Genomic DNA, 23,219 nt, shown 5'->3' on the forward strand with positions numbered 1-23,219 from the left:
TTCCTTCTGTTTGCTGATTGGTTAGGTTAAAAGTTCTACTGGAGACAATCCCATTCAATGGGAGAAAGCCGGAACTGAGCAGTGAAGAGAAATTAGAATCAAATTCAAATCTTGAATCGATATGAGTTACAGGGAAATTAAATGTTCTCCCTATTTTATGTGTCTAATAATGTGTCTTCTGTCTTTTTTTCTTTAATAAAACAACAAACATGCAGAATGTAAACAGTCTGAGTCGGCAGCGACTCATTCACATTCCTACTGCTTTTGGGAAAAACCTTCCTGCTGAGTCATCAAGTTCAGCCTAGACCCCATCAAGGAGATCAGGTGAATCATGCAGCTGACAGACGTCCTCACCTTCTGCAGGTATGTTTGTCAAAGAAATAATCTGAACTCAGGTGGAGGGTTCATTACTGCCGCTGACCTGCAGTAGCTCCCTGTGCTACATGTTAGTTAAGACATGTATGTAAAGGTTTGGAACAGGAAGAACACAATGAGGTGCAAACCTGATGGAAACCTCAGCTTGGAATATATAGATGATAAATTAAACCTTAGCTTTATGTACTTTTTATTGATCAGCCCTACGGTTGCTGAATCTGCCATTGCCATAAAAAAAATCCTCAATGGCCACCATTCTCTTCTCTGATTATCTCCAATGCTACGTTTATATCAGATCTGATTTTCTTTTGCTGAAATCCGATTGTTTTTTGTTGTACGGTCGTTCAAACTACTAATTAAGTGCAACTGCAATTAGACTTTTGTGTTAAATACCCAAAGTGACCCAGACACAACTGCGCAATGTTTTCGGAATAACGTTGCTGCCATGTGTGAATCAAAGTTAAAGTTGATGAGCAGTCGAAGTCGACAAAAGAAACTTAGAAAAGGAAACTAATGGCCTTTTGAGGAGCATTGACTGCAACTTCTGTCAGAACTAAAACTGTAAGTTTCAGTCGTTGTTTGTCAGATTTACTATCCCTCACTATAAAACATGGCATTATCCTTCAGACCGCAGATGAGTCAAATTCTGATTTATTTCCACATGTCAAAGTGGCACAAATCAGTTTTTTTTTTAAAGTCAGATATAGGTCACATTGGTGGGAGAAAAAATTTATTTTAGATCGACTTTGCTTTCTGTGTGAACGAAGCGTAACTTTGTGCTGGTCCTCACTTAATATATATAATATAAATTGTACAATTTTGAATTTTACAAGGCCCCAGAATTTCAAGACTATTGGATTTGTATGTTAATATTAAGCCACTTAATGTAGTATTGTGTTTTTTTATGTTTGTTTTGTATATATTGCCCCAAACTTCCATACAATAACTCAAATACGGTACAATGAGAATATTATATAAAATCTTATTCAGTTTTGCTGCCTGGAGGCTTTAACTGGGTCAGTTAGTCTGACTCTTGAGTCAGAATAATAAATCCATAAATAGGTGCAGATCCAGTATTCCTTCTCTTAATCCTGCAGGTCGCAGCACGTTCAGGGAAACAATGAGTAAACAATAAATCTGTTTTACTGCACCAACCGCACACTGAACTCTTGTAAAACTTAAACACATGCCTCATAATTTGACAGCAGTTTATTATAACAGAATACAGCACCATATAATACAAAGAAGGAGTCACTGACCAGCAGGTGGCGCTGTGCCTCACAGCAATTCGGTTATACAAAGAAGATGCTCCAAGCATTTCAACACATTATTCTTTCAAGGTTCTTCAAAGCAAAACAAAACCCTAATTTTCTAAAAGAACGCTAACATTTTTCACATAGGAGGTCAATAATCTCCAGTGTTAATTGATCTCACACAGCCACATGTGGTGTAAAATACCTGCAGATTTACAGTTTTATAAGAACAAACTTAAAGACCCAGAACTTTTACTGTTCTGGGTTTTGATTGGCTGTGGAGACAGAAGCCACGCCTTCATGCTGAGTGACATCATCAAACAGTTTATGTCTCGTTCCTAAACGCATCAGGACTACATTTCCTGAATTTCACATTAATTCCCTCCAAAATGTAAGCCCCGCCTCTACAGCGGAGGTTGGGCGGAGCATTACTCGTATGTGGGCGGAGCCTCCACCGGCTCCTGTAGCTCTGGATCGGTGTAGTCCTGGTTGAAGATGACGGTGTCTGCTCCCTGTTTGAACCTGAGGACTGCCAGCAGAGACTGGAGCGCCTGCAGAACGACACGGGGTCAGGTATGAACAAATCAGAGGAAACACGGAAAGAAAACATGTCAGAAAAACAGACAAATTGTTAAAAGCTCTGAAAATGTTAGCATGTCCGTAATTAGTAATGAACATTTGAGAAACAACACAATACATAGCATGTTTTACTGCCAGATGCTAACAGTTAGACATGTTAGCATGTTTTACTGTTGAGAAAACATGCTAGCATGTCTGTAAAACATGTTAGCATATTTTACTCACTAAACATGAAAAACATCAACATGTTATGAGCATAACAAGTCAGTGAGTACATACATGATGTTAACATGCTAGAATAGAATAAAAAGGAGCAATACTATGACCAAAACATCATAGCCTGAGCATGTAGCATGCTAACATGTCTAAGCGTGCAGGAGGTGAGGAATGTTAACATGTTAGGAAGAACATTTAAAAAGGCATAATTATGCAGGACATTAAAGGGGCAGTATTTTGTATTTCCCAGGCATTTTGTGCCATTTTTCAGCAGTCAAGTAACCATGTTACCTTCAGTTGTTCTAAAAATGTTGTATATGTCAAATATGTCTTAAAATAAATCTGGCTTTGTAATTTAACTCCTTAAATTGGGTCTCTGTCTCTTTAAAAAAGTCCTGTTCTTTCTGAAACTCATCACAACATGGCTTTTCTGTTAACTGTTCAACGTTTTTATCAGCGTTGCTCTGAGAAGTGACTCCTACAAGGAGCTCGACAGAAGCATAGTTCTACCAAGTGTTTGCTAATTGCTCCTGGCTAGTCTGAAGGAGCTGATTAGGAGAAGGATCTGTGAAACGGAAGCTCTTGGAAACTGCAGCTCTGAGGAGGAGATGCACCTTGAAGGCGGGGCTAGGTCCAGCCAGGCGTTTTGCACTGCTGAATGGTTGCCATGGAGATTAAATGATTTGTCAAACATGCATCAAAGAATCAAAGCAACACTTAAGATATATTTTTGGATGAGGAAATAGCATTATAACATCATGAAAAGCTCAAAAAAGTCACATTTAAACAATGCAGCCCATTTAGTGTCTCAGAAAGACTTAAGACCTGAAACATATCAGAAAAACATGAAGCAAATTAATAACGTTAAAAGCAACACAGACACTGTTAGCATGTCACAGACAAACATGCTACAGGCGTGTCTTACTCTCACAGCTGACCAGAACATGGCAGCACTTCCTGTTGGCCAAGGTCATGAGTAGAACCAGAAGCAGGGTTTATAATTTAGGTCATGTGGATCATGAAACACCTTCGTACCAGCAACAAATAGGACACGGGTGTTTTAACACAGATGATGTATGCAATAACAATGACAGTAATAATACAGGTGAACAAAAATATCAGAAAAATGATAGGAACTGTTGCCAGAGGTAAAGAGTTTAGAGTGAAAATAGTAAAAGATGATTTGAAAGGAGAGGAACGTTTTAGTACGGAGCAGCAATCAATAAAACTAGACGAGTGTTAATTTTGATTAATTTATTACATAGATTTTAACTTGTTAATTTCTTTTTTTGTTTTTTTTTGCGCAATTAAACACATTTTTCCTTTTTACATACCAAAGTCCGCAGACAGAAAACTTTGTGCCGTGCTTCCGGTCCGCTGGTAAATCTGACTCAGAAGCGACATCCGCAAGCAACAGAAATGGAAGATAAAACCGCTTCTCTTGACCTATTGTGGCTTAAGTTTTGCTTCAAAAAAACGAACTGATGGGTCGCTGGAAAAGACTTTTGTTGTGTTCAAGTTGTGCTAAAAGGTGTAAGCTATTCGAGCATCTCAATGCTAAACATGTCACAGCAGCACAGATGTTCTAGACATTTCTAAAGAAGCTCCATAAATGATCAGGAGCTCCTGAAACACTGGGAAGCTGAACTTTGCTCCAATCTGGTAGTTTAAGAACCTGAGTAACAGATAAATATCTTTATTGTTGAGCTCATATGTCTATTTACTCAATAACTTAGCAGAAATAATGGGTTTTGAATTGAAAATGTTGCTCATTTTGTCAAAATATATGGCTTTCGAATAAAATGCAATTAATTGTGATTAACTAATTAATTAAAGGACCTCAAGAAGCTGGATGGATGAGGTCCTGACGGCGGCGCAGCGCAGCAGCAGGAGGAAGAACAAACTAAGATAAAACGATGGTGAAACAGTGACACCTAGCGGTGGTTGGAAAATAAAACCTTAAAATGACTGACGGGTGTCCCAGACAGCAGGAAAAAGCTTCAACTGGTCAGCGGTTTAATCATTATTTCATAACAGAACTTACATGACGGAATCATATCAGCAACATTTTACAGATGGTGGAGGTCTGAACCTGCTTCCAACATTGGTTGCCATGGTGACAGAGACAGGTTGATGAAGCTGAGCTTACCTGTCTCTGTCACCATGAAGTTCCTGCTGCGTAGTTCAAACATCAGGTCTAAAAACCTATTAACATGCATTGTTTTAAAAGCCAGAAGGGGGCGACAGTCTGCAGTTAAACTCAGCATCCTGCTTTACGTTCGGAGTCCATGCCTCATCATTCTGTTGCCACGGCAACAGGAGTGTGACAGAAATCTAAACCGACCAATCACAGTCCAGACTGAGTTGAGGTACTGAACCGGGGAGGATGCTTGATCCCTGATTGGCTGAGAGAGAGAAAGGCGAGGCTTTGTTTCAGGAGAGAGGAGGCGTGAAGAGTTTATTGTATTCTTCTTCGTACGAGACTCTCTTCAGACGCTCCAACGACATTAGCGTGGCGCCTCCCTGCAGGCACATGGAAGAACAGCAAGAAACAACACGGAGCAAGATGCATGTAGCAACAAGAAACAACAAGGAGCAACGAGAAACAGATAAAAGAAACAACAACGCAGCATGGAAGAACATTAGAACAAAACATAGCAACATAAAACAACACGGAACAGCAAGAAACAAAACGGAACAAGATACATGTAGCAACATGATACAACATGGAGCAACGAGAAACATGGAACAAGAAACCGCATGGAAGAACGGGAAAACGAAACGTAGCAACATAAAACAACATGTAACAACAAGAAATAACACGGAACAACAGGAATTAATGCAGCACAACAAGAAACATGTAGGAACATGAAGAAACGAGAAGCAAGGTGTAACAACAAGAAACAGCATGGAAGAACATGAGAGCAAAATATAGCAACATCAACCAACAAGGAACAACATGAAAACATGAGAACAAAACACAGCAACATAAAGCAACACGTAACACCAAGAAACACATAATCAGAAAAACGGAACATAAAGTAACACAAGTCAGAACAAACAGCAACACAGATAGATGGACACAGATTAACAGCACAAAATGAAAGAAAATCAAAAACAGAAAAATAGTATGGAACATCAACAGAGCAACAATACGAAGACCCAACGACAGCAACACATGGAAGAGCAACACAGTAAAACAGCAGCAACATGATGGAACATGTCGACGGGACATCATCAGAAACATCAGACAAAAAGACCAGATAAAAGGCAACATGATAACAAACAGAAGAAAACAAGGAAAAGGAGAAGAATCAGTTCAAACATTTGATCTAAATAATCAATTCATGAATGAACACATGAATAAAGCTGAACACGCAGACGGTCCTGCAGATACATTGATGTTGATTATCACCATCACATTAATGAACAGACAGAACCACAGTAATGGATCGTAGTAGTTAACTGGTACCGGCATGGTGGCTCAGGTGGAACCAGTATTACCACTGTCTGACCAGCAGGTGGCAGCAGGCAGACTGTTCTGCTACGTACCCAGGTGAAGATGGAGAAGAAGCAGAAGATGATGGTAGCCCTGGCGGCGTCGGCGCCTTCGTTCAAAGGATTGTCTTCAGGATTGGAAAACTGCCACTGGTTGGCCAGGAAGCAGAAACCCACAAACCAGATGAGAGACCAGAAAGCTGAAGGAAAACACGCATGTTGCATTTAGAAATGAACACGGGAACATTCAGGCTCTAAAACCGGCCAGGTGGAGTCTCACCCGACACCCCGATGTCCAGCATGACGGCCTTCTTCCTGTCCTTCACCCCACTTATCTGAGGGAAATAAACGTCCAGCGCCAGGAAACCGGCGCTGCAGAGGAAACCCAGCGTTCCCATGGCAATGGCGTAGTTACAGGCGTTCTGGTTGCGGTTGAAGATGCAGTACTCCTCCACCTCATCGGGACGGTTGACGTAACCTTCGTTGGCGACACATCCCAGGATCACGATGGAGAAGAGCTGCGGGCAGGGAGGAGGCGGTTAGCTCCGGTACCATCCCAGAACCAGAACTCCAAAATTAAACAAACAACTTGCCTCCTCAGGACCTGCTGAGGAGAAATTTATTTGACTTAGGTGTAGAGGACAGTGGCTGGGGATTGAGACCTCAGCCATTGTCTCAACGGCGGTGCATATTGAAGAAATGCACCGCTCCCATCAAAAACAACCAATTAGAACAAGGAGGCGGGTCTTAGTGCTTCCAATCAATGCTGGTAGCCTAAGAGATATATTACTAGTTAGCTAGCATGTGCTAGCCAACTAGCAATAGCATTCATGTGTTATGGTGAACTAGCTGTAGCATAGCAAAGAGCATGGAACAGAGTGAGAGTGATTGACAGCGCTAATACCCTCCTCCTGGCTCTGATTGGTTGTTTCTGACTTTCTGTATTTAGTACTGGGAGCACTGGGAGAAGGCAGAGGAGCTTGATTATTTGTCTTACATTAAACTGTCACAGAATAATGACAATTTTAACTATGTAAAAAAATATATTTTATTAAAAGTTACATGTTGCAGCTTTAACTGATTAACGTGCCTCCAGTCACTAGGTGGCAGCAGTGCTCAAATTAATCAACAGGCTGCCAGTTAAACCCAGTAGAAGAAGAAGTCCACATAGTTTAGCAGTAGAAATGGAGCATAGAGCAGACGGAGGAAAGACGGAGAAGTTCGTGAGAGGACAAGAAAAGAAAATGACGGCAGAGGCAAGAAATGCAAGAGATGGAGAATAAGAGCAAGACTATGTCTACGTTCACACAGCAGGTCTTGATTCTGTTTTTTGTTTTTTTATGTGACCGTTCATTCAACAGCAACCAAACAATCAGACCGAAGCAACAAGAAGAACGTTAATGTCACACAGCAGCTCATTGTTTACGGAAATAAAAGTGGGTCTGCTGTGTATGGATCATTTTAAAGTTTATTCAGCAGTGAAAGCTGACAGTATCTTCACAAAACCATAACAAGACGAAGGAAGATCAGAAAAAGAAACACAACTAACAGAAACCACCTTTAATGGACTGCAGCAGAGAAGTCTGTCTGGATGTGGAGTCAGAGCTGAGAGGTGGGATTGAGATGCGATGCATTTCACCGACAGACTTCGTTTATAATTTCATAATTCTAATTTTTTTCAGCCATTGTTTACATCCAGCCTGACTTCTTCTGGTTGAGAATTATGATGCCTGTCTCACATTAATGACGTAAAAGTTGGATTAAGTGCAACATGACCGTTCTGACTGCTGACACTTTTTTAGTTCCACACATGGAAACGGCAAAATCAGATCTTTAGGGGATTGAAAAGATTTGAATTGGGTCGCATTCGTCTGCTATGTGAATGTAGCCTAAAAGATTTAACTTTTTTATACAAATATAAAGTCCTAAAATAAGATTAAAGTCTTAACGTTAGCAGAAAGACAACAGACCGAGCTTCTTCTTCTCCTGTTATATTTCCAGAGTCCTGCTGTGATCATGTGACCTAAGTCATGTCATCTCTAAATGTAGCGCTTGGAGTCACATGACTCCATCTTTTCAACAAAATCAGATCATTTTAGATCAATGATCTGATTGGAAGTTTCCAACCTGAATCCTCCTCAAAGAACCGGATTATGCAAATATTCCAGCATCCGATCAAAGTTCTGCTGCATCTGGTGTTTATCAGAACCGGCCTGGTCCATCGAAGCAGAGTCTGAGACAACGAGCTTTTGTTCTAAAAGTCTTGTGCTGAACCTCAGGAATGTTAAAGCTGGTCTCATGACTGAGTCACACTGACGCTGAGGAAACTGACCAGCTAACAGAACCACAGAACGGACCTGCAGTCAGCCCTGCAGAACCACAGCAATCATCCAATCCTGTGGTTCTGCAGAGGTAATTCACACAACCTGAACTGGCACCAAAACTAGCAAAATACAGAAGGGAACATGAAAAACATCCTATTATTATTGTAATATGATATATTGGTATAAAAACAATTATAACATGTTAAAAAATTACTGCAAATATCATCTATTGCATCATAAATATGAATGTAGAAAATATGAACTAAGAAATAATTTTATGATCAAGTTAACAGGAATAGTAATTTACTGGATGATGCAAGAGGGATGAGAGAAATAATAAGTTTATACTTGAATATAACTGTGAATTCTTTTATTACACTATATGTTCAGTAAACTCAACCATAGAAAATATTTTTTTAAATTGTTAATCTAGATTTTTTGAATTATTTTTTCTATAATTTCTAGACTCTTAAATATTTACATTTCACAAAAAAGACATAATTTATTTATCCATCCTGATATTTTCCTGCTTTTACTCCAATTAGCAGTGATTGTTAAATCTGATGCAAACACATTATTAGATAAATCAATCAGAAATCTTTCATAATGTGTTTTTACCATTATTACCATTATATTACTTGAAAATGGTCTCAAAACAACAACATTATTGTTTATTACAATAAATTCTGGGACAGTTTATCAACCAGCAAAATTAAAATTAAAAGGTTATTTATCTGAAAGAGATAAATAGTTGCTCTTAGAATCATTTCATCCATCCATCGATCCATCCATCCATCCATCCATCCATCCATCCATCCATCCATCCATCCATCCATCCATCCATCCATCCATCCATCCATCCATCCATCCATCCATCCATCCATCCATCCATCCATTTATTTCAGGAACCATCATGCATTGTGATTGTACAGTAATTCTGTTAAACATTTCTGATGTTCTGCAGTCCACACTTGCTTACAGATGTTCAAAAACTCTTAGCTTTAGTTTGGACGATGAGGCAAACTGACCAATCAGAGCGTGACCTCCCATAACTGACCAATGAAATCCCGCCAGGACTAGCCGCTCAGTAAACTTGGGAACCGAACCAAACCATCGTGAGCCTCACCCAGCAGAGGATCCTGATGACGGTCTGAGGCTGCCTGATGAAGGTCAGGGGATCGAAGGCGCCGCCGGCCTTCCCCGCTCCGTACGCCTGGAACCCGTCCATCCACGCCGCCTGCTGACCCCTGACCAGCTCACAGCGGTTCGACCTTCCTCCTAGAGTCTGTTCTGAGAGGCTGGTCCCAGTTCACTGCATCAGTTTGGACCAGTGTACCCAGTTGGTCAGGATTTATCTCCTAACTGTTTGTGCTTTCTTCTTCCTCTTGTCTGCTGTTATAAACTTCTCAGTAATCTGCTCTAATCCTCCTCATCCTCCCTTCAGGGCTTTTCTTCCCTCAGTACTGTCTGACAGGCTGAGGACTCCAACCAGCTCCACCAATCACACAGGAACATGCATCATGGGTTCAGGTTGTGGCTACAACCACCCAATCAGACTGAAGGAGGCGGAGTTTAACCCAACTTTAATCAGACATTTTGTTACTATTTTAGATATTTTACATTAATTAGCATTGAATAAAGGACAAGTCACATCTGGTCAGACATCTTAAACATGCAGGACAGAGAATCCTGAGAACCAGACAGAATATGGAAACCTGTCCAAAGTTCTCAAAGACAGTGTTTGTAGAAGGTAAAGAACGATTTATAATACTGCATATGCTGTATGTTCAGATCCACTTCTAATGTGCCATATTTTTGTACTTTGCTTTTGAATAATACTGAGAGCAAATCAGAACTTTAAAGATCATTTGCAGTAAAATGTGAAGCATCCATATTTTACATCTTGTCCTCGTTGGTATAACTAGGAAATAGTTCTGTTTCAAGTTGTGTCTGCAAGATCAGACTTCCATGACAAACACATTTGTTCATAAAAAAAAAAAATGCCAGGACTTTTCTTTCTTTCTGATGACTGACAAACACTTTCCTCTGAGGAGAAAACTGCCCGTTTTGTTCAGTAGAGACCTTTGCTGGTTGACAACCAGGTTGTTCAGTTTTTACAAATTGTTCTGAAAAACACACAAAAGTGGCTGAGAAAGCTGTCATAGATAAATGCAGTTAATTATTCAGTCAGACCCAAAACATATATTACAAACCAATAGATATGTTGAGAAAAAACACTGCCATCTGGTGGTTAAAGTCAGTGAATGCAGCTCATACGGTCAATAAAAATGACACCACATTCATTCACTTCATTCCAGTTTTATTCATTTGTACGTCATAAAACGAGAATTTAATAAATGCTGCAGATCAGAGTGACTGTAACTGTAACTGACTTTTGTTTTTTGTTTTATCACAATGAATACAAAATTATAAAGTTAGAAAAACGGTTAAATATAAAACTGATACAAGCAAACACAAAATATACGTTTTAATATATACTTTCAAAGTTTACTTCATAAGCAACGTAATATCCTTCACTTAAATAAATCACAGTTGCATTGTGGGTTATGCCAAAAAACAAAATAAGAGTAAGTTTCAGAAAGTGAGGGGTTCTGCTCGGAGCATCTGGACCAATCGGTTCTCTGAACTCGATTATTTAGGGCTGATCATTTAAAGCAACAGGGAAACATTTTATAAGGCATGAAGAGAAGAGCTGGTTGGGGCTTCAGGCAAAGACGCGTTACTCAGTCATGTGACTCTCCTCAGCCAGTTGCTGCTCTCCATTGTCTTCACCACCATCATCATCATCACCAGTGGGGGGTCTGGTGCGCCTGAAGAAGCCCAGCTACACACACACACACACACAAAGATGGAGGAAACACTAACAAAACGGAGTGGTGTTTACTTGTCATGTGGAGAACAACTTAAAACCAATAGCGTGAGTTGCTTCAACTCCATCAAGTTCTGCACCAAAACCTTCAGGTTACAGGTCAAAGGTCAAAGCAACAGATATTACTGAGATTAAACCAAAATCACTGATTCAACCAGAAACTCATTAATTAAACCTAATAAGGGGACCTGTTGATTGATTGATTGATTGATTGATTGATTGATTGATTGATTGATTGATTGATTGATTGATACCTTCCAGAAGATGAAGCAGAGCAGGCAGAGGAGGAGGAGTCCAGAGAAGATTGACAGGATGATGTAGCCAATAGGAACGGGTTTCTCTCCGTCAGGAGGACGCCACACCACACTGAGCTGAGCCTGCACACACACACGCACATTTCTGGGTTCTGCTGGGTATTATTTATCAATCTAATGGTTATTGATTACCTGTGTGTGTCCACTCATAAGCAGCAGTGGTTGGACCTTTGATGGTGCGCTGACGACATCATAAGAGGCAGAAGAAACGAGGTCATAGTTCAGGTAGGAGGTCTGAAGGACAAAACACAAAATGACAACAGAACCCTCACCTGCATGTGTGTGTGTGCTCACGCGCATGTGTGCGTGGGTGTGTGTGTGTTCATACATACCTGTGTGAGTGTGTGCAAATTAAGCCGAGCTGAAATTTTTACCACGGCGCTAAAGCCCCGCCCCAAATCCATGACATCACACTCAAACCGGACACACCCCGTCTCACTACTGCTGCAGTTCTGAAACAAACGTAACTGAGCCTCAGATCAAAGAAACACACACCTGCAATATTTCTCAGTAACCTGAAGGTGTGTTCAGGTGTGCAGAGGAAGGAGTTATCACAGATTAGTAACTTTCATAAAGCGACTATAAAGGAGCAAAACTGTTTTTACCACATGGATGGTTTGTCTGAGTGAGTTTGTCTCCTCCTGCTGGATGGGCTGAGAAACTGCAGCAAGACTGGAGTTACCTACGAGCTGCAGACAGGCGAGAGAAAGACAGGTGAAAGTAAGACAGGTGAGCTATAGACTGGTGAGGGTTAAGTTCCATTAACAAAAAGTAACATAACGTTGTTTTACCTCAAAAGGCATCACCTCTGATGTGTTCAGTGTCTGACAACTCAAGGACTCTTCTGACGGGGTGGAGATGACGTAGAGCAGGAAGTGATGTCGCCAGGTAGAAGGTAAGTCCACGGTCAGTCGGGCATTGACAGAACTGGGGCCCTGATTCCTAATCTACAAACCGGAATCATCAATATCATCAATATCAGTTGATGAACAGCATGTTGGCCTTCACCAGCTGGTGACTGGAGGTTCAGATCCACCAGAACCTGGACTTCCAGTCCATAGCAGCAAACCAGCAGAGCTCCTACTGCTCTACCTCATGTTCAAGTCCTAATGCCTCCAAAGACAAGTCAAAGCAACATCAAGCAGTGGGTCCTCAACAAGACATGGCAAAAATGTTCACCTGAAGTCTACCTGGCCAGGCCTGATTCTCTGAGCTGGATAACCTCCCATCAAATCAGTTTTATAAGCTGACAAATGCTGGTCTTGTTTATTCCAAGTCCTGTTAATATCCCTCATTACCAGACGTTAACCTCACCTCATACACGTGCTCCATCAGTGGCCCGACTTCCTCCAGACTGCCAGGGTTACCTACAGGCTGCCAGTCCGGGTGGGGCAAGAGGACTTCTGGAGGGACGGATCCCCTGCAGAGACACCAAAACCTTACTACAGTCAATCTGGATATCTGGTATTATATCCAGAAAGGTTTTGAGTTATACCCTCTGATCTCCAGCGTGGCCTCGGCCTTCACCTGAACCTTCACTGTCACATGGTTACTGCTGGAGTTCACGGAGTTCTTGCTGGTACAGAAAGGCGGACAGAGAGTAAGACAAAAGGATATGAGCTTTCAGCAGTAAACCCAGGGTACCAGCGGAGTTTGTACCTTCGTATTCTTAGGCTGAAGGTGATGTGACTCTCCACCTCCTCCAGGTTGCCGACGCTGAAGAGAAGACCAGTCTGGATCTGCGGGTAAAGGAGACACCATCACTAAAGGATTGCTCTTCGTCTATGATTTCCTTGGTTTGACTCCAATCCCTCTGGACTGAATATTAGACTCTACCTAGCATCATGAGTGCTACGGTGCTTACAGCAGAGGTTAGCAACTCCAAACCTCCAGGTCTGAAGTTCTGCATCTTTTAGATGTTTTCCACACTTGGAAGATAATTTTATGATTTGAATCAGATTTTTGAAACCTTGCAATTTTTAGGATGAAACTGACCCACCTCTGGTTTAGAGGAATTGGAGATTCACTCACTTTCTGTCTGTGTTTCATTGGGTTCCCGAGGTCACAGGTGACAACAACCGTCTGGTTTTCTTTTCTCTGAACACACACCAGTCGGTTTTCACCCTGAAAGTAAAAACCGACAGGACTGTTCTTATTGGCTGTTTAAGCGGTTCATTTTTATCAGCGTGTGTGAGCCCATCTCACCTGACAGCTCTGGAAGTGTGTGTGTTCAGGGAGTTGGACCACCAGCTCGGTCTCATATGCGCCCTCGCCATCATTTGTAGCCGATACCAACAACAACAGGGACTGATCGTCTCCGATCAACACGCTGTCTGATACACTAACATCACCACCATGAGACACACACAAAACAATATGTCAGCACTTCAGTTCTTTAACCCATCCATTCATTTTCTTACACCCTTGTGGGGTCGGGAGGTGCTTGTACCTCTCCAGCTAACGTTCCGGGCATGAGGCGGGGTCACCCTGGACAGGTCGCCAGTCTGTCGCAGGGCCAGTTCTTTAACCACTAAGACAATTGGTCATTTAAATTAGGGATGCGTTTATTTGCTGATGATATAGTTATTTCTGTAGCTATTCTGTCTTTGTGTCTCAGTATTTTGCAGGCTTTCTTCCAATTACTGAAATTCTTAGTGGATTTCCTCATCAATATCCTGTTGACAGGGCTGCACAGTGGCGCAGTTGGTAGAGCTGTTGCCTTGCAGCAAGAAGGTTCTGGGTTCGATTCCCGGCCCGGGTCTTTCTGCATGTAGTTTTCATGTTCTCCCTGTGCATGTGTGGGTTTTCTCGGGTACTCCAGTTTCCTCCCTCAACCCAAAAACATGACTATCAGGTTAATTGGCCTCTCCAAATTGTTCCTAGCTGTGAGTGTGTGTGTGTGCATGGTTGTTTGTCTCTGTCTGTGTTGCCCTGCGACAGACTGGCGACCTGTCCAGGGTGACCACGCCTCTCGCCCGGAACGTTAGCTGGGGATAGGCACCAGCAACCCTCCTGACCCCATTAAGGGACAAGGGTGTATCCTGTTGACTCACGGTTTAGCGCTCAGCTTCAGGTCAGGAATGCAAATGTTATCGTCCCCGCAGTCCAGAATCAAACGGCTCTACAACAAACAGACACTGTGGTTATCTTTACGTTCACTGAAACGCTGGTCCTGGGTTCAGTTCCTCCGCTGGCAGGAACCAGGCTGACTCACCTGGACTGTTGAGTGTGTCTGACCATGCAGCAGAGCATTCTGGGTAGAGTTGAGGAGGCTGATCTCAGCAGTGATGAAGATCGGACTCAGTTTGTCCCGAACTTCCTCTTCAGACTAAACATACAAACAAAACAGCGTAAAACCACATTAGTATTAAACCTCAACCATGTCTCCATGATGTGGCAATTCAAAGAGCTCAGGTCTCTACAACATTGATTCCACCTGCAGCAGATACAGGTGTGACTGAGCTCACGTAGTTAGTTTGTCCACTCACCCTCAGGTATGCTGTGTGATTGGTACAGGCCAGGCCCACCTGCCTCTCCACAACCAGCTCCATTGACGTCTGAGGCTGATTGTTTGACAGCAGCAGAGTTCTTCGTGCCATTGGCTGCTTCATCGTGTCCAGATGTATCTCCACCCTTAGAGCTGCCACCACCAGCCAGCAGACAGACAGAATTAGATTACTGATATTAACATATTCTGAAATACCCCTAAAGACTACTTTACCTGTCTGCTGAGGGATTCTGTGACCAGAGACATGGACGCATATTCGGACAGCAAAACTGAGGAGATACACCAACAGAAACGCAGATAGATTTATCAGATATTTCTTCTCTGCAAAAAATAATATCCTGATGTTTAACGATATGCAAATGACATATGACTTTATATTGAAGCTCATTCTAACATCTTTAACACTCCGATACTAAAAAATCTCTGCACAAAGAGCATTTTAGATACTTTTACTGATACTCATATAGCATATTTATACATGAATATACCTCCCATCACCCACTGCAGGGAAGTTGAGGTCACATTTTTGTTTCAGAGAACTTTCAGCTTTTATAGAAATGCCTCTTTTCATGAACACACTGACTATATGAGTGAAGAGAACATAAAAAGAGACTGATCTTTAGACAATAACTCCTTATCAGACATTCAGAGGATCTAACCATTGATAGAACTTGTGCTTAAAGTAATAGAACTAGTTTCTAGAAGATTCTTGAGGTGGTTTATCTGTTTCTTATCTACGAGAGTTTGAAATTACCTACATCTACATTGGATGGAGATCTCTGAGCTAGATAAGTCCCCACATAAGTATGCTGAGAGATGTTCAGTTGGAAATTCATGTGGCTTGTTCTGAACCAAGACTCTGGAAACTGGAAACAGAACTGGGTAATGAGAAGGTATTTAAAAACCTTAAACTTGCAAAGATCAAACCAATCAGAATCTAACTGCATGTACTAACAATGCTTGTGGAGGCTTGGATTGTACTGAACTGTGATGATTTAAAATTGACTGAGGAGAATTATCACAATTTTCCCTCAAACTTGATCAGGAACACCTGACTTTAGATAAACTGAGTAAAGTTTGTTGTTCTTGGTTTAAAAATCCAAGTCAATGAAAACTCTTGAATAGTTGCTTAATTACCATGAAACTGGTGTGTTTTTGTGATGACACAGTTTAACATCTGGATTCAGGAAGTCCGGAAGCAGTGAGACAGAAACTCTGGACCGGATCACAGCCTGAGACCTGAAGACACAAACCCAAAGTTTACTGGAGTGAAGTAGCAACACTGAAGGCAGTTTTTTAAGGGGAAAGAGAAAACACGAGGCCCTTATCAGCCAATCAAAACTAGACTACTAATAATGACCTTATTGAATAACCTTACTCAATGTTAGCCGTTTAAAACATTAAGTTCTTTTGTAAAAAATTGAAACTGAAGAGAAACCTGTAGAGAAAGGCTTTGTCTGCACCCCAGGCTCCAACCAGCAGATCTACAAACACACAAGCAGCAGCTGATTATTGATTCGTAATTATTAAACAATAAGTCGGATCTCCTCAACATACCTGGGTATCCGTTCCCATCGAGATCCACACCTGACCTGAGAGAAAATCCAAACGCTGACCTGCTGCTAAATAATGGGCTGTTAATAATTTGCGATGGCACAGCTGACAGGCCGTTGCTGTTGCCCAGGTAGATAAACACCTGGCCACCACCTCCATCTGACCATGGAGCCCCTACAGCAACATCTGCACACAGAGGGGTAGCATTGGATTAGCGCCCTGAAGCTACAAGGTTTATGATGTTGAAAACCTGGATACTTGGTTACCTTGGTAACCATCCATGTCCAGGTCACCCAGCACGGAGAGGGCGGAACCAAACCGGCCATAGATGGACTGACCAATCAGTGATTGGTCAGGCTGTGAGGAGAAGGAGGACTTTTTCTTCTGCAGGTATAAAAGGACCTGAACAGAGAAACATTCAGACTGATGGCTTATCCTGAAACAAGCGAAGAAATTCACTTAAAACTCAACATCTCTGTTGATAAGGTCAAGAATAACAAATGCATTGTTTTGGAGATTTTCCAAGCACATCCCATGGAAAGGGACCATGGGTTAGATCAAGACGATTCTGGACAGACTACATGAGAATACCTTGATACTCCAGAAAGAGCTGGAGAGTATCATTACGCAAAATGGATGGATGGATGACCAAAGGACGTAACTAAGGTTTTTTGTTCAAACCAGTCAATGCCAATGAGGTTGAAGACTATTGTCTGTGAAGCATTTTGAAATTAAACAGCAAAGACACCGAAAAAACTGAAACATGAGACTTAAGGAAAACTTGGACTCAGTGTTCAGACCTGCCCTCTCTCCTGCAGCTGCCCCATCACTCTGTCCATGAAGAGAGGAGCTCCGATCAGCACATCGTCCAGACTGCACCAAAAACCAACAACACAACCAAAGTCACACCAGAAAGTAGATCCAGCCTCCGTCTTTTCAGAAAAACAGTAAACCTGCCAATGTGTTCCTTCTCACCCATCACTGTTGACGTCTGCCACGGCGATGCTGTGACCAAAGTAGGACGCCACCTGCAGGAGACAGAGACATCTTAGCTCCAGTTCCTCAGCTTCCAAACAGAGCAGAACAGTTTGAGTTTTCACCTGAGTCCCAGGAAAGGTGTGGTGAACTCTCAGGGAGCCGGCCATCCTGCCATCATAGATCTTCACCTGGTAGAGCAGACCAACATTAGAGTCTCACTGAGCATCGCCTTCATCAGAGTCACCGACTCAGTTCACTACAACCCAAACAACACAGGACAAACTTACTGTTCCTGCTGTGTTCCTGTCATTCGGAACCCCGACCACATAATCTGGTGAACACAAGCAAAAAGATTAGGAAAAGAAAAATCTCACTAGATTAGATTAGATTTACTTGCCTGTTATGTTGTCTCTGGTCAACAAACCACTGGCCACTGAGTATCCTGACAAACAGACATGTAGAAATAAATTACATTTCATCTGTTTTTATAAAACAACTACAATATGTGCTGCACAACAGAGCAGGAAAAACTCTGAGTCAAAAAAACCACGTTTGACTCGTGTGACTTTACGCTTCCATAAAGACATTAGAAGAAACCGTCATCTGCTAAAAACCCTCAGCTGCAGATATTTTTTTGTGCAGTTTTAAAGATTATCTAGAACCTTCTGTTCTAGTTTCAAAACACTGGTCTCTTTCTGTTTTTTAAAAGTGGGAGATTTGCATAAATATTGCTAGCCTTTCAAAATAAAAGCTGATCAGCACATGAAAAACAGTATATTTCAGGTTTTTGATGATACTTTTGTGAACTTTTTGACAATTCATAAACAATCTTACATCCCTTTACTAAAACATCTATTTAAATTCCAAAGCCCAGCCAATGAAAGATATGTACCTTTCAGAATAAAAGCCCTTTTTCAAAGGATTTCAGCATAATGTGTCACTCACCTCTGTAAAGGTCGTAATCTCCCTGCTCATTTGACTGGTGGATTCCAGCCACATACTGGATGGGTTTATTGCTCTGTCTGCTGTTGATGATGTCACTGACACCCACTGTGATCACCTGACCTGAAATCAGCAGTGAGTGTTAAACCTTGTAGAAAATTATTCCAGGCATCAGTCTAACGGCAGGATTTCTGCGCCCTGATTCATGTTCACTCACATCCAGCTCATTAAAATAACTGGTTATTGCTGTTAAACTGGCCTTCTTGAGGCTATACTGCTGGATTAACTGTAGATATTTAATTAATCTTAGTCACACCATTCAGTCTGAACAGGAAACTTTCCCCAATACCATTTGTAAACTGGTGTAGTTACAATCACCAGCCAGCAGAGGTCTCCCTCACCCTGGAAGTAGAAGCTTCCTGGAGCTCCAAGCACCAACCGACCGTCCTAAACACAGAGGGCTAAAGTTAGCATCATCAGTCCTGTTTAAAGGTTTACATCCTCCGTTTCTTTATAGCTTCATTCTTAGGAAGCAAATTTTTCTTTGTCTTTTAAAGTTACTCCAAGTCGATTCTCTAAAATTCCTTGGAAAAACTGGACAAATTGAAGGTAAAACTGTTTCAGACTGAAAACGTTGTTTCCAGTAGATGAATAGCAGCTAAAATCCAAAGAAAACCCTACAGAAATCCTCAAAAACGTATGAAACTTTAATTAAGATTACATGAATATCAGAGGTAGGAAGAGAAACTAAAAGCTGTACTCAACTAAAATTACAACTATCAACATATTTTTACTCAAGTAAAAGTAAAAAGTGTTTAGTAAAAAGTCTACTTGAGTAACAATTATTTAATATTTAAAAATTGCATCATCAAAATATAAAGTAAAGTGGAAATTTTGGTATTTTAAGGACAAAAATGACAATAATTCATATAAGTAACAAAATATAAAATCAGGCAAAAGAAAACGTTTCCAAATCACTTTAAAGAAGAAAAAAAATTATGAAACTTTAACAAAAACTGCAGGTTTTTGTTAAAGGTTTTTGTCAAATTTTTGTTAAAGGTTTGTGTCAAATTTTTTTCTTAAAACGTTTGTCTTCAGACAGTCGGTAGAAAATCCTGAATTTTTACTGAAGTAAGAGTAGAAAGACTTCATAACAAAACTACGAAGGTAAAAGTAAAAACAATCCTAAGAGTAATTTTTTTTCTTCAAAAAGGTTACTCAAGTAAATGTAATTGAGTAAATGTAACTAGTTACTACACAAGTCCGAATCCTGGAAAGGAAACAGGAAGATGCGTCACCTTGGTAACGTCAGCGCTGAAGCCAACCTCGCAGTAGCGCTGATCGTTTCCTAGACAACAAAAGACGGTTTCAGTCTTTGAGGCGGTTTAAGGTTTTCCTTCCAGATGTCCGTGCGTCTTACTGTTGTTCGTCCGTGTGTAGTAGTCCTCCATCAAAGTCCCTCTGCAGGGAGAGAAAGGTGTGGCGCTCCTGGTCATTTGGTCCAATAGGAGACAATTTCCTACAGGTGTTTTCCCCGATTCTGCCTCTTTCTGGTTGACGTTCCAATGAAAGAGTGGCGCACACGCCTGGAGGTGGAGAAACACACAGGAAGTCTTTATTTCCGTTAAAACATCATAAATCTAAGATGCCAGGCATGTTCAAGTGCAGTGTTTTTCAAAGTGAGGCCGCCAGAGGGCGCTAGAGGTCCTCAGAAAGCTGGGTGGAAGATGAGGGGGAAAAAATGCAATTTTAACGATATTATTTAAAACGTTTCCAGAGGTAAAAAGATGCCATCATCAGAATCTTCAAAATAAATTTCAGCACAAACCAAAAGAAAAATTTCTGCACAAGTGAGTACAGAAATTTTGACACCAATTTTGTTAGGTTTGGGTAATATTCGGAAAGGGCTGGTTGACCTTCTGACCTTTAAACTTTCATTAATATCTTCAAAATAAGAGCAGCACAAACAAATGTTTTTGGCTGCACAAACCGGCACAAACATAGTCGAGCTGATTGACACCAATGTAGTTGGATTTGGGTGATGTGTGAGAAGCTGGTTGACCTTTTGACCTTTAAACTTTCATTAATATCTTCTAGGCAAAAGCAGCACAAAGAACGTTTTTTGCTGCATAAACGTAGTCGAGTCGTTGTCTCCAGTTTTGTCTGATATGAAGAAGGTGAGTGTCTGAATCTCTTGAAATATTTATTAATATCTTTAAAATGACAGCAACACAAATTTACTTTTTTTTTCCAGAAACGTTTGACACCAATTCTGTTAGAAATTGGTAATTGTGAAATTACCAATTACCAAAATTTTCACTTAAGACCTCATTGCTAACTAAAATTAAACTCTACATTAGAGTAATAATTACTGGATTGTAAATAAAAGTGGGGAAAATAAATGGAAAATGAAACGTTTCTTGAACATACTTTGTCGTATTGTCTGTCAGGAGTTAACGCCGGTCTGGGGGTCATGATATGGAAAAGTGTTGAACCCAGTGTTCTCTCACCAGCAGGTGTGTGCTGCCGACTGAGCGAACAGAAGCTCCAAACCACTGCCGGCTCTTAAAGGAGTGAAACCTGAGACCTGAGAGGCTGTGCTCCTCATCACCTGCGATCCACAGGAGAGTCAGACAGGAAACATCATAACATCAGGTGTAAAAATCAGACGGGTCATTTCTGGTCCAAGCATTCAGAATTTCCTAAAGACATTCTGGGCAGAACAAATCATAAACTCACCTGTCAGGTCAAAGTGGATGATGTCACAGGCTCCATCAGGTGACCAGGTGCACAGAAACACGCCCCCTCCCTCTGTCACCCCGGGTTGGCTGCTGTTGGCTTTGGGAGCTCCGATCACAACGAAGAACCTGCAGAACCAAAACGTCTGAGCTCCTTCCAGCCGTAAATGACCCGACCTCACGGTTGACCTGACCTCACGGTTGACCTGACCTCACGGTGAGCACCGGCGGTTTGCACACCTGAATCTTCTCTGTTCGTCTCATTCACCCTCCAAACCCAGAGCTAATGCGCTAAGAGCAGAGCTAATTCTTCAGTTAGCACTTTATCGTTTTTTGCTAAAGTTGAAAACATTTAGCGCGCTTAGCTTCCACTGAATTAATGTTTCTGGACAAATTCTAAAGCGCTAATTTACTTGGTTGTTTTGTAAACATTCAGCTGAATAAAGTTCAAAATCTGTGTTGAAGATTTGGGTATTGAATGTTCAAGTAGTTAGCCGTTTATATTCATGCCCTTATTTTGAAGAAAATTAAGACTGCTTCCTTTCTTCTCCTCACATTCTTCACCCCCTGTTGCATGCAGCAAATTAATTTTTTTCTGTACCCAGAATGCATTGCTAGACCATTTAAAATCTACTCATGTCCTTCATGCTTTCTGACCAAAGTCCTCCCGTGGTCAGTTAGGCAAAATCAGCAACAGAGGTGGTGTCCTGCCAACAGTTTTGGTAAAACATACCCAGTTCTACAAAAACCCACATGGATTTTAAACCAAAACATTAAAAATGTCGCAAATAAAGCTGAATTTGACTTAATCAAACTTCCAATATCAACAACAAGAAGAAAGTGTTTTCATCAGGATGTATTAAGGGTTCCTAATCTGGACTCCAGTAATGTTTTCACATCAACAGTTTCACAGCAAAGCCTCTAGATGGCGCCATAATGACCAAATAAGTCCAGAGATATGAGACATTTATAGAAGAAACGGAAGTATGAAGATAAATTGGGGACATAAAGTTTGTACAAAAGATAAAACTGAAACCTATTTCGAAGTCCTGTTGGCAGTTTGCTTCAAGCCATGTAAGAAACACAGCAAACATGTAGAAGAATGTAATCTGCTCAGATTAAACCATCACTAATCTGAGCAGATTAGTGTAAAAACTTAGAAGACAGAGTAAACTAAACACAGGACAATCCTGGAGAAAACCGGTTAGAAGCCGCAGACGACTGGGATCGAGGTTCCCTTCTTACAATGTGCTCCAGATCAAAATATATCAAGTAGTGGCCTAGTTAAAGTCCAAAACTAAATAAGCCGAAAATCCGTAGCAACACTAAAAAATTTGTTTTTAATTATGTATTTTATTACAAGAAGAAAAATGGGGAAGATATCCGGTGGAGACAAACCTCAGAAGATCTTCAGGGAAAATGGATGAGAACGTTTTTCCAGGCGTTGTAACTCACCTGGTGAAGATTTTATTCTTTGTTTCAGGTAAACAGATCAGGTAACGTGAAGAACTTACGTGTTGTTGAAGGAGTGGAAGTCGATGGAGAATCCAAACAAACTTCCTACTGGTCCACTGAACATCACTGGTTTTTCCAGCAGGTTCAGACACACACTGGCCGTGACACACAGCAGCGCACACACACACCTGAACACACACATCTCACCTGTCTGGAGACTGAACCAGAGATGCTTCAACACGCCTTTATAGCACCACTCTGTCTCTCAGTGTGTGTGTGTGTGTGTGTGTGTGTGTCCTGACAGATGACTGACAGCTGGCGGTGTGTGTTTAACGCTCTGAGCTGCTGCTGTTTCCTGCTGATAGAAAATAAAACTAGAAGCTGGCTTATCTGCCGAGTTCAGTTTTCTGTGGATGGTGAGTTCAGGAACATCCAGGAAAGTAAAACGTTCTCGGTTGATTTTTTTATACTCCCTAAGAACTCGATAATAATCCATTTTATTTCTCTGCCTCTGTTTCGTCGGCCGTTTTAAGCAGCAGATTTCCCCGTAATGTGATAATAATAATAATAATAATAATTTAAAAACCAACAACTG

General features: G+C 41.2%; 2 protein-coding genes across 3 annotated transcripts; both read right to left on the bottom strand.

Annotated features, from left to right (window-relative positions):
- Positions 1–1,568: 1,568 nt before the first annotated feature.
- On the bottom strand, positions 1,569–9,718 carry syngr1a (synaptogyrin 1a). Of its 2 annotated transcripts, none has more exons than XM_008416486.3 (4): positions 9,372–9,718; positions 6,202–6,439; positions 5,976–6,121; positions 1,569–2,179 (listed from the first exon to the last, which is right to left on the bottom strand). In XM_008416486.3, exons 1-4 carry the CDS (start codon positions 9,471–9,473, stop codon positions 2,057–2,059), a joined length of 609 nt encoding a protein of 202 aa, XP_008414708.1. In that variant the 5' UTR covers positions 9,474–9,718; the 3' UTR covers positions 1,569–2,056. The 2 variants fall into 2 exon arrangements, with proteins under 2 accessions (XP_008414708.1, XP_008414709.1); XM_008416487.2 differs by lacking the exon at positions 1,569–2,179 and adding an exon at positions 4,418–4,946 and having other exon boundaries at positions 9,372–9,716.
- Positions 9,719–10,471: 753 nt separating this feature from the next.
- Positions 10,472–23,161, bottom strand: itga2b (integrin, alpha 2b). The gene is made up of 31 exons (XM_008416489.3): positions 22,684–23,161; positions 21,171–21,298; positions 20,942–21,042; positions 19,852–20,017; positions 19,730–19,779; positions 18,833–18,878; positions 18,435–18,554; positions 17,887–17,931; positions 17,777–17,820; positions 17,612–17,677; positions 17,487–17,539; positions 17,312–17,384; positions 16,778–16,913; positions 16,515–16,697; positions 16,396–16,441; positions 16,095–16,196; positions 15,171–15,226; positions 14,938–15,089; positions 14,664–14,777; positions 14,503–14,570; positions 13,655–13,790; positions 13,481–13,573; positions 13,109–13,188; positions 12,945–13,025; positions 12,764–12,869; positions 12,241–12,396; positions 12,055–12,138; positions 11,782–11,901; positions 11,582–11,683; positions 11,390–11,512; positions 10,472–11,090 (listed from the first exon to the last, which is right to left on the bottom strand). Exons 1-31 carry the CDS (start codon positions 22,824–22,826, stop codon positions 10,986–10,988), a joined length of 3,078 nt encoding a protein of 1,025 aa, XP_008414711.1. The 5' UTR covers positions 22,827–23,161; the 3' UTR covers positions 10,472–10,985.
- Positions 23,162–23,219: the final 58 nt, after the last annotated feature.

The sequence above is a fragment of the Poecilia reticulata genome, chromosome 8, assembly GCF_904066995.2.
Source record: "Poecilia reticulata chromosome 8, P_reticulata-male-v2, whole genome shotgun sequence".
Lineage (NCBI taxonomy): Eukaryota > Metazoa > Chordata > Actinopteri > Cyprinodontiformes > Poeciliidae > Poecilia > Poecilia reticulata.